This window comes from Martes martes (genome assembly GCF_963455335.1).
Source record: "Martes martes genome assembly, chromosome: 13".
In the NCBI taxonomy this organism is placed as follows: Eukaryota; Metazoa; Chordata; class Mammalia; order Carnivora; family Mustelidae; genus Martes; species Martes martes.
The window spans coordinates 36186254-36202420 of record NC_137901.1 but is presented as its reverse complement, the minus strand read 5'-3'; the positions used below and the strand labels follow the sequence as shown (position 1 = coordinate 36202420).

The 16167-nt window shown below is 48.0% G+C and overlaps 1 protein-coding gene across 6 annotated transcripts in view; it reads left to right on the top strand.

Moving 5' to 3' along the window:
• The window catches only part of FHOD3 (formin homology 2 domain containing 3), a 460829-nt gene that overhangs the window by 55184 nt on the left and 389478 nt on the right, over nucleotides 1-16167 (top strand). For all 6 annotated transcript variants that reach the window (XM_080821452.1, XM_080821455.1, XM_080821454.1 and 3 more), the window contains exons 2-3: nucleotides 2515-2621; nucleotides 13194-13258. In XM_080821452.1, the coding sequence (XP_080677578.1) occupies nucleotides 2515-2621; nucleotides 13194-13258 (172 nt within the window). The remainder of the gene's footprint in view (nucleotides 1-2514; nucleotides 2622-13193; nucleotides 13259-16167) is intronic.

The following is a 16167-nucleotide window of genomic DNA, read 5'->3' as shown; positions in this document are numbered from 1 at the left end:
TTCCTCTCTGTCTGGCGGGAGTGTGGACCCCAGCCTCGGAATGACTCAGGCCCCCTGGAGGAGAAGCAGAAACTCTTTATCCAAAAGCCTCTTTCTCTGGCCTCACGCGATTCCAGGGGCTGAGGCCAAAGGAACTGTTACTGCCTGAAGGGCTTTCATTACCCCCATCTTCTGGTCTGTTGATTATCGGTGATATGCAAAATAAGCAACAGTGTTAGTCCTATCAACAGGACAGATCGAGTCAGTTTTCTTAGTTACTCACCTCAGCAGGGGGTCCGAGCAAGCCGGAGCTGCAGTCGTTTCAGCTGGAGTCATGGTTTGGTGTACTTGTTAACCGGTCCGGTTTCTCATGGAATTTTCCATCTAGGAACAATCAAGTTTGATTTCAGTCCACAGGAGACCCTTGGCCCAGGAGATGCCTTCTGCAGGACGTCCTTCCTGTCGGCTGCTTCCGCAGGCTGGGGGAGGCAGCTCCCATGCGTGTTCCCCCCAAACTCGGGGTGCACCTCTCACAACGCAGGACAGTGAGTTTGGCCAATGGGACCATCGGGTTTAAATGCTTTCTCAGATGAGATGATCCATCTGCAAAGTGCCAGGCAAGAATGCTGAAGCTCACCAGCGCGCCTTTAGCAGCTAAGGGGAGCGGTTTGTTGTTAGAGAAAGTGAATCGAATGGGATTAACCCCTTCAAGTGATTTAGCTAGGTATTTCTTACAAATAATAATAATTAAAAACCCCCCACAAATTCCTTTCATTCTGTTGAGGATGACTAGAAACAGGAACTGCGGGCTCTCTACAAGAATTAGCCCCCTGTTACAGATGCCGATTCTAACCAGTCGGCGGTCTATATTTCTCTTGTTGAGGTTAATAAGCAAAGCCTTTCCATCCAAAGAGACTAATTCCTTGTTTGAAATCCCACTTACAGTGGATGGATTTTCAGGCATTTATCTAGATGTTTTAAGGGAGCGAAATATTTGCCTTTGTTTTCCCCCAATCTCCTGTCATTTTGGGATAAGAGCCATAACTCATCAGGTAGGCGAACACTAAGCACCACACTTATGGCCCAAGAAATGAAGTGTGAAGTTGGATTTCCTCATCATGTTAATCTTCAGTAAAATTATTTTCTTGTGTGTGTGTGTGTGTGTTTAAAAATTTTCCTGTATTTTCAAGTGCATCGATTATTCTAAATGTCATGCAGTGCTGACTGCTGTAACAACCTCACAGTCTTAACAATTTACCACAGCAAAGGCTCACGTCTTGTACCCTTGTAACCAGCCAGGGTGCGTAGTAGACTCAGGGAACAGGATGCTCTCTTCCATGCAGGGATTCAGGAACCAGAGCTCCTCCTAGCCGGGGCTCTGCTGGTTTCCAGACTCTGGAGTCCTCCTCTGGCTTCTCTGCCTCTAGGTGTGTGGGGATGTTAAGGCCAGGCCTGTTGGGGGCCTTTTTTTAACTTTCACTCATATTCCATTGGTCAGGCCTCAGTTACGTGGCCATTAGCCCTGCTGTAAGGCTGGGATGTATGCTCTCAGGGCCCAGAAAGGAAAGGGAACGGGGTTGGCAAACTTGTGGCATGGTCTTGGCCATACCAGAACACTACGATAACACATACTGCATTTTGCAAGCATGGTATTTTCAAGTCCTTTGTAGGTTTGTGGCCATAGAGAGGATGCGGGGCAGCATAGGGATCGAGAGTTAGGGATCAACACAAACTACCAGCATCCAGATCCCAGCTCCACTATTCCCCAGGTGTGACACGAGGCAAGTAAATTAGTCTTTCTCTGTGTCTTAGCTTCGTCTTCGTAACATGGGGAGGACAATAGAAGTTAATAGGGATTGTGTGAGAATCAAATGATGTAATCTATGTAAAATGCTTAGAATTAAGCGTGGGGCATAATTAATAGCATGTCAGTATTAAATAATTTCAAAAAAAAGTAAGACTAGTAACAAAAAGACCTAATGTCTTTTTTGGTATGTTGTAATTTGAATATGGTGTCATTCAGATAGAGAACATTTCAGTTCAACTGTAAAAGTGTTTATTGAGCAACTACTAATTGTCATGTACCAGGTAGGACCATAGAATCTGAAGGAGTAGGCTTTTCATTGAATCAAAGGAAATGGCATGTTCTGCCCACCAGGTTTGCCTTTTAGACTCTGTGACTCTTAATCTAAGGTCACATCAGCATTGTGATTTTGGTTTCCACTCCCCAAATCCTCCATGGCTTATTTCTGGGGTCCTCAGAGTGGAAAGTGACACCAGCATCAAAGGGCTCCTCTCCTCCCCTGTCCCCTGGACCCTGTCAGCGCCAGTCCCTTCAGAGTGTCATTGCTGTCTGGTCACTGTGTCATGTGCTCCCAATGGATTTGGACGAACCTGCTACCTCTTCCAATTATGATCTGAATTTCAGAATCATGCTTGATTTTCAAAAACACCTGAGGGCCCCGTGAAGTGATTTCTCCATCCGAAGTCCACATCTCAGGAGCAGGCTGGGCTTAAAGGCTCTTTCTCTTGCAGCTGGATGACTGCACACTGCAGCTTTCCCACAATGGCGCCTACCTGGACTTGGAGGCCACCCTGGCAGAGCAGCGCGACGAGTTGGAAGGCTTCCAGGATGATGCTGGGTAAGAGCGACAGTTGTCCCTGTGGACTAGTCCAAACTGTCCAAGATACCGAGATATGGGGGTACGTTAAGGCCTTAAAATACTCGGAAGAAACCACTGTAGCTTTGACCTTCTCTGCACTCACAATCACATAAGAGAAGGGAGACGCAGGTGACTGACCAGCAGTCATTGCAAACCCTTTTGAATTTTGAGTCATTCTTCTTGACAAGGCCACTCAGGGGCAGAAAGATTTCTGGTATAGTTTAATAAGTCACATTCTATTGACCTTCTAAGTTTTTTTTTTTAAACCAAATATAATTAAATTAATATTTTCTAGATTTAGTGGTTTGATAACTATTTTAAGCATTGTTTTTAATGATAACTTCCTGGATATTTCATTTCCTTGGCAGATGTCCTAGCATATTTTTTTACACTATTTCACCTTTTGAACTCACAGTAGTGGAGAGAATGATTTGTGAGGGTGTTAATTAACATCCAGTTACTTTTAGCCTACATCTAGAACTGCTTAATACTTCTGATTGCTGTGAATCTGAATAAAGCGATAGACATAAAAAAAATCAGGTGGTCAGAAAGTCAAATCACATATAAATCACATATAAGCATACAGTCAGCTCTTCCTGTGTTTATTTGGTTATTGAAAAAGCCTTTTGATTGGGGGCCCCCTGCCTTTCTTTCTGTCCTCATCCATTCAGAACCAAGTGTATCTCTGATTTCATCACCTTCCTCCTTAGAAACCTTCAGAGATTCCCTGTTGCTTTCCAAATAAAGCTTAGCTGTCTTAATCTGGTGTTCAAGGACCTCCCCAAAAGTTGCTTTGAAACTACCTTGCCTGAATTAAAAATAGATTACACCCAGATGAATCTTATCTGGGAGTGCTGATTCTTCATGAAAGGCTCAAAAATGAGGGAAAATGGAAACCTCCTTAGTGTTAGTTTTCTACCTGATTGTAGTATTTACGATAGTTTGCTGGGTTTTCCCTACGCCTGCCACTGTTCATGGTGCTTTCTCCCTTAATTGTCCTCTCCCTCAGTTGTCTGCTGCTAAAACTCTAGTAGGTCAGTACTGGGCTTGTCTGAGTATCTGTCATCTAGCATTTTCTCAACACATTATAGGTGCTTACTGAACATCGGTAGTCAAGTAAGTGGCAGGATCTCAGAATGGATTCCTGAATAACATGACCATGAGCACTAAGGCCAAGATCCTTGGTAGGAACCAGCAAGGTTTTCTGAGGACCCAATGGGAACAGATCCTGGAAACTACCATAGGCTATGCACACACTCATTATTATGTCACACCAGGTTCTACTCATCATTATTAAAAAAAACAAAAACAAAAACATTAGATTGATAGACTTGGGAAAATTCCATTGCTATAGTTTTTACTGACAATGACAACCCTTTATATAAGATGTCAGAATTCAGGCTGGATAACAGTCTAAGTGGATGACTTCATGGCTCATTGATTAAGCATGCACGAGTTGTGTTGTGAGTAGATTATTATCAACCTGAAAAATATCTCTACTGGTGTTACAGTTGAAGACCATGCCCTGTTCGATTTTTTTCTTTCTTATCAAAATTCAAATAATTTGGAGCTGGGAGCTTATCGGGGAAAAAAAGCATCACTACATTAGATAGCAGTATTAAGAGTTGAGGGTGGGGAAGAAAGAGGCACCTGGGTGGCTCAGTCGGTTAAGCATCTGGCTCTTGATTTCTGCTCAAGTCATGATTTCAGGGTCCTGGGATTGAGCCCTGCTCTGTGCCGGGCTCTGTGCCAGGCATGGAGTCTGTTTGAGATTCTCTCTCTCCCTCGGCCTCCCCCCTGCCCTGCCCCCAGCACCTGCACACTCTCTCTCTAAAAGAGAAAATTCAAGCGCAGAAGAAAATAACCTTTCTGGAGCGCCTGTTGTGCCACTCACAATACCAGGCACCTTATTCACGGTCTGTTTATTTAATAGTTCATTCTCTTAACAGTCATGTGAGTGAATTTCATTGTTTCTGTTCTTCATCTGAAACAACTGAGGGTCAGGAGGTAAATTCCACATCCAGGGAGAGAGAGCCAGGAGCTGGGAGAGCCAAGTATGAACACAGATGGACCCGATTCCAAGTCTGTACTCCCCTGGCCCTCCCAGAGGTCCTGGGCAAAGGCGTTTTGGGTTTATTCAGGAAGTATGTTGGCGCCTTTGGTGATATAAGGTTGGTTCATGCAAGGACACCATCGGTCCCAGGCTAAAATGCCAGATTTGGTTCAAAGAACTCAAGCATGCTGCACGGTGGCTCCGGGGAGGACACATTTGCTGCCATCACCTGGCACTGTTGGCATCGGCATCCTGGTGCTCGTAGTCCCTGCGGCCATTCCTCAAGAGCGAGGTACCCAGTGGCGAGCTCCTTAGAGGAGACCCTGGGGCTTGCTTCCTCACTCTGTTCCTTTGCGAATCATCACCTGGCCATGGGTCCATCTGATAGATGCAACCTTGAGCCCATTTCTGCACCTGCACCTAAGATGGATTACAGCAAGAGGAGAAGGCAGGACTCATATGTGGGCAGGTGTCCACCGGAGAAGGTAGCCAGACCCTGCTGGGTAGCTGTGGTTTTGACAAGTGGGCCCCAAACTCACCCCAGAGGGGGCTTTATGTCTTTGCCAGAGTCCTGGTTTGTGGTGACCTTCCCACCTTGTCCTTTGGAGTGTACTCAGGATGACACTCCTTTTTGTCCAGAAGAATATTAAGATGCTAGCTTCACTGACCACTGGTGGGGCAGCCCCTCTGTCCCTGGCCTAGGTTGCAGAAGACAGATCGGGATGATGCTGTCCTGACCTTGCTGGGTCCTCTGCTCCCCCGGGCCACTTACTGCCACTGAGCCGCAGCAGCATATGGCGGTTTGCTGGGAGCTGGTTGGAAGCGGCCAGCAGGCTGAGCCTTCCTGCACAAGTGGGTGGTGTCTGGCCACATCTGCCGTGTCATTTGCACCGAGTGTCCCTCCCGAGTCCTCCCTAGGAGGGTGGCATTTGGCAAAGTCTGTATGCCTGAGAACTCTTGTCTCCCATGAATGGGAGTTAAAATATAATTTCTTTCTAGTTAAGAATTGTCCTTTTGAGGCATGAAAAGGACACATAAAACCATTCTTTCCCTTGATTTCTTTGTGTGAGCTAAAGCAACAATCTGCTAACGTTGTGACCATATAATGACAACGTGTGGCAGGCCGTGTGCAAATGGTGGTGTTTTTTTGCACAGGGTGTTCTGAGAGAATTTTCCTCACTGGAGGAGTTCCTTTGTTCTTGTCCATTACCCGGCTCTTTTATGCCAAGACTAAAAATTAACTCACTCCTTGTTTAGAGTTATCACTTAAGCTATAGCTAACCGAGAAGAGGAGAAAGACCTTGAAAAGTAGAAGGACAAAGCAATTATTATGCTACCAAAATGGAGCCAGGTCTATTTATTGCCTTCCAAGGCCAGGGAAATTAGCCACCATACCATGCGTCACAGAACCAGAAACTCCCAGCCCTCTGGGTGATTATTCCTGCTCCTTCCCTGTGTGTCCTTGTGCAAGCCACTTTATCTCTGATAGGAGTCTATGAAATTTATTTGTAAAATAAGGACGATACTACCCAATTCCATTTACATCCCCGTGTCAGCAGGGATCCCAGCAAGGTCTCTGCAATGGAGAGGAGCACCGCGGGGGCAGCATGGTGTAGCGGTTAGGGACATGGGCTTTGCAATTAGCCTCATGGCTGTGTGGCCGTGGGGATGCTACTTCCCCTCTCTGAACCTCAGTCTCCTAGTAACTGGGGATAATCCTAGTACATCCTCGTTGGGCAGTTGTGAGGAAAAAATGCAATGAGTATAGTATCTAAATCAGCAAGCCGGTTCCCAGCATATAATACAAACTCGAAAGTAGTAGCCTTTACTATAATTTGAGAAGTGTTCCAGAAGCGTTTGAGAAGCAGATACACTGGAACGGGAATCACTGGATTCTAGACCTGGAGGGCTCCATGCAGGCCACGCGCTCTGAAAACTCATTTCTGTTAGTTAAGGAAACCAAGGCTGCATCCTTGCGCACAGGGCAGAGCTGGGCCAGAGAGCCACGGCCTCTTTTTTGCTTATTTCTACCTCTCCTGCCTCTGAAAGAAAACCAGGGGCAGCTGAGGGGCACAGGGACCTGCCGCTGAGGAGGTGGGGCTTGAAGTTAGCCCTGAAGGGACAGTGGCCTTGCAAGGTCGAGGGGCGAGGGGGCCATCTGAAGGAGCATGGTAGAGCTCCCAGGGGCTTGAGGACCAGTGTGGTTGTTGCATGTGGGGTGAGCGTCCCTGACTCCTGCCTTGGTCTTGGTCACTTAGGGTGTTCATCTTCCCCTGTGCCCCAGGGGCAGCTCTGAAGAGAGCTGCTGCTTCTCCCCATCCCGCATCGCCTGGGGTGCTGCTTACTCCTCCTCACCCCCTGTCTGCTAGCCCTCACAGGGCTGTGTGGGGTGGGGAACCGGTGCAACCCTGTGGGATGGGGAGAGCTTGGCAGTGTGCGGCTTGAGGCTTGGGACAGGCAGGGCTGGAAAGGGCCAAACACTGGAAGGTACTTAGAGCCAAATACCCCAGACAAAGCTGCCTTGAAGTGCTGGCTTCTAGGTGCCTGCTTCAGGAGGCCTGGTGTGGGGCCTGGGATCCTGGCCTCTTCCAAAGCTCCTCAGGTGGTCTGCTCTGGGGTCAGAAACCTACAGCCTAGGTTCTCGGTGTTGGAGTGGAGACTCTGCCCACCTGGGGAACTTTAACAACTTCCCTTCCCGCTCAGCTTCAGACCAATGAAGTCAGAACTTGGGGGTGGGCCCAGACGGTGCTGCTTTTTAAAGCCCTCCAGGGCTGCCTGGGAAGGCCATTCCTGAAAATGCTGCTGGAAGTTGAGCAAGGGAGCGTGAACTCCCACGCCAAGTGGATGGCGCGGTTGGCCGGCCCTGAGTCCCCCCCAGTGCAGGTGAGGAAGCCAGTCTTCAGGGGCCCGTGTACCCCGAGGCTTCCAGCTTTGTAGTCGACGTGCTGAGGGGCACGGAGGGGTTGGGGAGAGCTCTGGTTGGGCTCCAATGTGCCTAGCTTCTTGGCCTGTAGCTTGTGAACCCCAAGGAACCATGTGGGGGGGCCCATGGATCCCTGAGGTTTCTGCCTGGTTTGTGGGCACGCAGGGTTTTAGGTGGGAGAGCTCGGCAGGGAGGATTGGAGCCCTGAAGTTGCCAGGGCGGCCCCTTCTGTTTGAAAAGGGCTGGTTTTCTCCCTCACCCGGACCAGCGGCTGCGCTTGGCGGCTGCAGTTTGAGCCTGGCACCCACTAAGACTGGAGACTCTTCGTTTCCTTTGCCGGTTTGCGCTTGGCGGCTGCAGTTTGAGCACTAAGACTGGAGACTCTTCGTCTCCTTTGCCGGTTTGCCCCAAGAGCCCCAGACAACACGCCTGCGCTCTCACCTGAAGGTGGTCACCTGGAAGGAGAATAAGGAAAAGCTGCTCATTGCTTCCCGTCCACACCTGAACCAGAGTCTTTCAACTCATGCAGGGTTTTTGTTTGTGTATGGCTTGGATTTTCAGGTTCAGTAAGTTTTTAGATTTGGGTTCAAAATGTAGGTGATTTTTCAGTGCTGCTAAGTCTAGAAGCAGAGGAAACACGGACCAAGAGGTGACTGGATGAGGTTTCCTATCAGACAGTAAGAAGGGAAAACTACTTTTTCCTTCAAACTTGACCTATTGGGATGCAAAGAAATCTTTGAGAATCTGATGGAAAGCTGTGGAACTCTGCCCCACCTAAAACTTTGCACACCAGCCCCAGGCCAGTGCTGGGTTGCCTCTGAATTACCTGGAGGAAAGCTGCCTTGAAATGCTGGCTTCTAGGCACCGGCTTCAGGAGGTTGGTCTGGGGCCTGGATTCTCACCTCTTTAAAAGCTCCTTAGGTGGTCTGCTGTTTTGGTTGGGAACCTATAGCCTAGGTTCTTGGTGTTAGAGTGGGCACTGCACCCACCTGGGGAACTTTAACAACTTCTCTTCCTGCTCTGCTTCAGATCAATGAAATCAGAACTTGAGGTGGGCCTAGGCAAGGAGATGGTTCTTAGGAAACCAGGAGAGAGAGCATCCACTCCCATGCTGAGGGGACAGTAGGAGTGGAAAGGCTCTAAGTACTTTCAAATGTTAGTTGCATCACTGGACAGAGATGGCATCCCGCAGGAGTGGGGGAGCTCGGGTGGGCACTGGGCTTTAAGGTGGGGGTAGGGAGTCAGAAGAGACCTGTCCTACAAAGGAGGAGTCTTCCTGGAAGCCCAGTAATGGGAAGGGTGGTGTGAGTGGACAGAACTTTGAACTGGGAGGCAGCTTTCCGATGTGGCCCACTGTGATCTCAAGTACCTGAACCTGGTGGCAGAGGAAGGCGGGGTGAGGGGGGTGGATTGGGGCCTGTGGTAGAAGGGGAGGGTGCTGTGGCACTAGTTGACGATGGCAAGACGAGAGTAAAATGGGCACATGATGTCAGTTGGCTCATGTACAGACAGCAACTTTAGAAAAGCAGTGAGGTTCTGGAGGGGGAGCCGCGAGGGGAGGGAGAGAGCGTTTATACAAATCAGGTTACCTTGAACGATACTCGAGGTGTGAGGTGGCCAGGTGAGGAACATTGGTCTGGGACCCAGGTGAAGAGTATCAAAGACCAGAGAGGTTGGGGTGATTCCCGGAGGAAGGGAGTTGTAAACCTCAAACCTCTATTTAGGAAGATTTTGAGGGGCGCCTGGGTGGCTCAGTGGGTTAAAGCCTCTGCCTTTGGCTCAGGTCATGATCTCAGGGTCCTGGGATCGAGCCCCGCATCGGGCTCTCTGCTCAGCAGGGAGCCTGCTTCCCCCTCTCTCTGTCTCTGCCTGCCTCTCTGCCTACTTGTGATCTCTGTCTGTCAAATAAATAAAATCTTTAACAAAAAAAAAGATTTTGAGACAGAGCGGGCACGCCAGCACACCAGTTGCAGGAGAGGCAGAGGAAGAGAATCTTCAAGTAGATTCCCCTGCTGAGTGCGGAGCCTGAGATCAGAGCTCAAACCCATGACCTGAGCTGAAACCAAGGGATGCTCAACCCACTAAGCCACCCAGGCACCCCTAAAAGGGGTCCACCTCTGCATCCAGAGGAGTTGTTTTGTTAAAATATTTTGAAATATTTTATTTTTTTAAAGATTTCATTTAGGGGCTCCTGGGTGGCTCAGTCGTGAAGCGTCTGCCTTCAGGTCAGGATCCCAGGGTCCTGGGCTCAAGCCCGCATCAGGCTCCCTGCTCAGCGGGAAGCCTGCTTCTTCCTCTCCCACTCCCCCTGCTTGTGGTCTCTCTCTTGCTGTGTCTCTCTCTGTCAAATAAATAAAATCTTAAAAAAAAAAAAAAAGCCTTCATTTATTTGAGAGTATGAGCAGGGGAGAGGGGTTGGGGGGGGGGTAGGGAGAAGCAGACTCCCCGCTGAGCGCAGAGTCCTCTATAGGCTTTGATCTAATGACCCTGAGATCACGAGCTGAGCTGAAATTGAGTTGGACACTAGCCAACTGAGCTACCTGGGTGCCCCTTGACATATATTTAAGTAAAACCTAGAACTCCCTGTAATTCTTCTTGAATTCTTAGAATAAACCAAACTCGATTAGCCAATATTGTCTTAATTTGCATCTTAATTTTCTAATATCCTTTTTGTTAGGTTTTGGTATTGGTTACACCAGTTCCCTAAAAATGCCTAGACTCTTTATCCTTGGTAAGCCCTGAAGGAGGTTAGGCAGTCCTCCAGGAACGGGCAGGAGGTGCAGATGACCACGGAGTCTGTCTTCTTTCAGCCTGGGTCTCTTTCTACCAGCTGTGGGACTTGAGGCAGTTTATGTCCTTCCTACTAGTGTTGTGTTCCTCATCTGCAAAATGGGCACAGCAGTGGTACCCATGTTGAAGGTGGGAGAAAGCAGGGATGGGAGATGGAGGACAGCTTCTGTGGACGTAGCTGCCACTTACCACCACTCCCCTCAGCTGAGGCCAGTCCTCTCCTTTGCTAGGAACTCCTGGGATCTGGGGCCACCTTTCTCTCAGGTGGCTTCCATAGCCTGTGGCCCCCAATTCCACACAGACTTTCTTCTATTGTAGGATTTCATGTTCAGGGGCAGATGGGGAAGGAGGTCGAATGTTGAAGAAGAGGAATTGTAAATGATGAAACTACTACAAAACAGGCCTTTATTCTGTGGTCTTGTAAATTCCCTCGGGGTTTAGCATGACCAAGCTAATTGCCTGCTTTCTCAGTGCACTAGTGCAGAGAAGACGCCCCCTCCGGGATGGTGCTTGTTTCTGTGCAGGTGCCTGCAATCTCAAACCGCATCAAACGACCCCCCTCCCCCCCACTGCAGGATGAGAGAATTCTGTGGGAAAACAGGCACGTCCTCAAAATTCGGTTTTGTAGTTGCTTGAAGCTAAAAGCAGGGCTATCAACTGGCACTCTTGAACTTTTCCAGAACTTGAGCTCTTCTGAAATCATTTCCCTGGTCATTCCATGCATTTCCCCCCATACCTGGGCATCTAAAGCATGTACTTTTGTCTACATGCTTTATGTGTCGACCCCTAATTGCTGAAAATACGAGGTACAGAAAATCTTGAGGTCTGTGGACTCAGGGTTCACTGTTACTGGTCATTAGGTTCTTGGTTCTCTGGTTTCTGCTGGCCATTCTCTTTGGTTCTCTGGTTCCTGCTCCAGGCCAGATCTCTGCCCCCCACTGGGTGAAGAAGTGCCCCCAGCCGGTGGCTACTGGCCCCATCCCAGAACACCCCAGAGTCTGTTCAGTCATTCAGGTCCATGCACTGAGAACTTTCTAGCATGATCACAAGAATTAAAGGAAGGTCAGCATCTGGATTGTCCATAGAAAGACTTGTGTGTGTGAAGAAAGTTTCATAGTCTGTGTTGATAGGAATCCCAGACTTGGGAAGATGAGTCAAGTGCTGTGTACTTGGGAAAAGCTCCTCGAGACCGGGAATTGTAAAACAATCAGATGAACAAAGAAATCATAAAGGAGAGGCTCGTGGGCATCTGAAGGGGTCGTGAATGCAGATTTCCTGCTCCTAAGCAGCTGCAGGGCTGGAGGCCACTGCATGTTCTTGTTGGCGACGCAGGTGGCTGTCCTTTCTCCTTTGGAAGAGACCATTTTATTTTATTTGAAGATTTTATTTATTTATTTGACAGACAGAGATCACAAGTAGGCAGAGAGGCAGGCAGAGAGGAGAGAGGAGGAAGCAGGCTCCCCACTGAGCAGAGAGCCCAATGCGGGGCTGGATCCCAGAACCCTGGGATCATGACCTGAACCGAAGGCAGAGGCTTTAGCCCACGGAGCCACCCAGGCACTCCTGGAAGGGACCATTTTAAAAGCCATACTTATCCCTCTTACCGGGTCTCAAGAATAAACGTGCAGTGATTACGATGAATTCATAATCACGGTATTCGCTGTGTGCCCTGGTGAGATTCTGTTCCTTTCCCTCCAACACAACCCCAAAACCTGGAAGCAGGAGAGCACTGCCAGACTGTTCTGGAGTGGGGGCGGGGAGCCCTGATGGGGAGAAAGGAGTGGCCAGAAAAGTGATGGGAGGGAGCTCAGCCACCGACAGACCCCGTAGGTTATCTGCTGCGGTGCTGCCGAGCTGGCTCCATTTTACCTTCATTCACAGGCTCTTCCCTGTATCCAAATCCCGAAGCCTTTGTTACCTTGAGGTCGCCAGGACTCCTGTTTTCTCCCAGTTATTCTCCCAGCTGCTGTGTGCCTTAGTCCTTCTCTGCTCAGGGTGGGACGAGCCATACCAGGAGCAGAATGGAGGAGAAGGGTCCCCCTCCTTTTCTTTTAAAGGGTTTAAGGGTGTGTGAGCACACGTTGGGGGGGAGGGGCAGAGGGAGAAGGAGAAGCAGGCTCCCCACTGAGTGGGGCGCCCAATGTGGGGCTCGAGACCCTGAAATTGTGATCTGAGCAGACACTTAACTGACTTGAGCCACCCAGGCGCCCTCCCCCCATCCTGTTTTCTTAAATGAAGAAGGAGGATACAAAGGTGTGGTATACATTAGCATTGTTGAGGCTAAATAGCCTGTAAACTCTTTGGTGGACCCCTACCTTCTTGTGAGCGAGGGGTCAACGCTGTAACCATCTTGACTTACCGTGCAGCAAACCGGCTTTGTGTGATGTCCCTGCTATGTGCCTTTCTTCTAAATTCAAGAAGCGTAAAAGTGGTCGAGCAGATGTGTGTTGTTGCATTCCAGGGATCCCACTTGATGGGCACGGATTTTAAAGTTTTCCCAACATGGTCAAGCATGAGTGCATGCTAACCGTATGGATGGAAGGAGTTGACCAGACTGCACACACAAGAAAATGTGTGTGCAGTCTCCCAGGGTCCAACCTCCTCGTTTAATTTTCTGTGACCTCACACCCTTTCAAGGTAGATTCTCGTTCTGTTTAGGTCCCTGCTTACCTCGAGTCTCTTGGACGTGGGTGTGCCAGAGCCTTCAAGCTGAGTGACAGCATGTGGGTGTCGTCTTGGCCACCGCTCTGATACCCGTGTCTGTTTTGTCTTCCGTCTCCATTAGGCGGGGCAAGAAGCACAGCATCATCCTGAGGACACAGCTGTCCGTGAGGGTCCATGCCTGCATCGGTGAGTGACATGTGCGGAAGCGGGTACTACCATATGCCCTCCAGTGAGGAGACGTGTGATAGGAAGTGTCCTTGGAGCAATAAAATACGTAGGATACTTAGGGTTCTGCTCTCTACTTGGATGAGCCCCTGTCCCAGATAGTTTAGTGAAGCCATTTCCGGCAACGGTTTCCGAAGCTGTGTTTCATGCTGACTTCCTTTGCTGTTCGGTGAGTGAACAGAGCTGGAGGTGAGACAGACTGATGATGAGGTTCTTTGTGGGGCAGTGTCTGTGGCACCCTCCAGCCAGTTGAAGTGATCTTCATGTGCCTCCTCGTGGCTCTCTGCCGCTCCCTGTGGGGATGTGGGGGGTTGAGGCTCCAGGCGTAGGATGGGGCATACGTAGATACAAAGCAATATGGTGTCGAGGGGATGTAATTGTGGTTCAGAATGGTTTGTGAGCGGTCACACAGGAACCCTACTGGGCCATTCCTATAGCCTTTTCCTGTGCCTGTTGGTTTCCCCACCTACACGTGTGGGTTGAATGGCAATGAAAGCAGTTACTGATGTGAAGTAGACCAATTTATGTGAGGCCTATCTAAAACCATGGCCTGGTTTCCTCCTGGCATTGGGCTACGTTGAGGCAAGTATCTAGTGTCATAAACAGAAGAAAATTAAAATTCACTTTATACATAGTTTTTCATATCCAAGTCATTTTGCTTTTATAATAGCTCGTGGTTTTAATTCAGAACTCTCATGAAGAGAGCACAAATCATTGCGTTGAGGCCTAGTCTACACCTGGAGTGTGGGGACTGAGTGGGGTGGGAAGCACGGTTTCTGGTCTTTCCCTTCCTCCCTGCTTCCCTGTTGGAGACCCAGGCATGGGGTGAGGAGGTGGCTGAACATGGAGGGGAATCCATGTAATTTTAGGTCACCTGGTGTTACGTGTGTGAGGCCGTAAGCGTCTCCAGTGACAGTCTGACCATGTGGCTGGCGAGGAACCGGATAGCAGGTTCCTCAGCCTCAGGGTGGGAGGGTTCCTAATCTTGACGGAAACCCAGTGAGATCTGTAGAATCTTCCGCAGTGACTGTTCACTTCTCAACTGCTGGTGGCACCGAGTGACCATGAGCCATGTACTCTCAAAATATACACTAGATATTTAATCCTTCACTTTTTAAAAATTACCTGCTTTACCTCGTTTCTGTTATTTCATATACATATGAATCATGTCTACCTGAAGAAAAGGCCTGTGACCGAGGACTTCTGGTAACCTCACCTTCGCCCACAACCAGATCTACAGCAAATCCCAGTATGTGCTGAATCCTGTTGGAGTTAACTATTGGTTGAAGTATAGTTGATAACCTGTAGAGATTTGGGACATGAGGATAAAGTGGTATTTCCCAAGATAGTAAGGTGGTGGAAAGCATATTAACAGTAAAAATGGGTAGATCGGAATCCTAATGAACTAATTCCTTCTATATAATTCACTTTTTGTACTTAAATATTTCAAGGGCAGGAGTTTTTAAAACCAGCTTCTGGATTATTGACTGGCTGCATTAACTTAGGTATCCTGTAGTCTCATGTAATTTATGTACCATGTAAAACACATCACTTCTCCCCATAGCACTCTGAGCACCAGCAGCCCGTCCCACACTCTCCCTTCCTGCTGGAGGGATTGACCTGGGTGCTGACAAGATCAGGAGGTTTGTTCCCAAACCTCCTTAAAGCCAATTGCCCTTGCTTTTGGATTGAAGTAATTGAATGAAGTCATAGGCAAATATCCTATAAATTAATTCAATAGGAGTCTTAAAAAGTCACTGCTTTGAAAATTCATTGTTTTGGACAAGATTCAGAATTCGTTACTACTAAAGCATTTGTCGATATAGGTGGGTGACAACAACTACAGAAGTTGGAGTAGTGCAAAAAATCTGGAAGGGCTGTAGTCTTCACAAGTGTCTGTTCTTGCTTGACTTCACAGAAAGTGAGATGGGAAATCCCGGACCACATCGGTGGAGGAGTTCATGATAGTAGGTCCACAGAGAATTCTAGTTAGTAGACCCTTATTCAAGAAAGCTCATAGCTTGAAAGTAGGTGAGAATGTGTGTCCCTACTGTGCTCTGTGTCCAATGTCTCAGCATAAGCAAAACCAGGATTATCATGTCCTATAGCTGCACATTAAAATAAAGTCTTATGGTGTTTAATACTTTAAAAGGATTTTGCACTTTGATTCTCCTCATTCGTTACCTCAGCCCTACTTATGTTGGATGGAAGGGTTTGACTGTATAAAATTATCATCAGTACCTAAGAAGGCAAAGTTCTTCCTATGTAATGAAAACCCCTCTTTCTTGTCCCATTGCCTATTATTGGCAAGATCTGGAATAGATTTATTATAATAGCACTAAATATTATCCTTTGGTTATGTATAGAAAATGGAATGTATGCATCGTGTGTATGAAGTACCAACCCCCATTGTGACATATTCTTTCCCTTTCCAAATGGCAATATTAGATGAGATTTCTTTGGGATGAAAAACCCAAACCTGGAACAATCTTCAGTTGTAATGACAAAAGAAAACATGACAAGAGCTGAGGAAACCTTTTTCACATCAGTTGGTTGAGTTCTTGTTTCTTTTCCCGATGACTTCCCCTCCTTGCCATACAAGCAACGGTTGAACTATCGCAGGCATCAGACCATCACTGGTCCCTTATCCCTGGCACCCATATACCATCTCCCCAAAGACCCCTATCCCACCATGCAATTGGACTGGAAGGATCCAGGGGTTTAAAATGCTATCAACTAAATTTCTCCAAAATGGTTCTTTTACCCTACAACATTTTCTCATTCACTCCTGCTTTTATTAAGTTTTTTAAATTAATGTTTAGAATCCTGCATCTACCTTTGTAGCAGGAGACTTTAAGCATTTAACTACA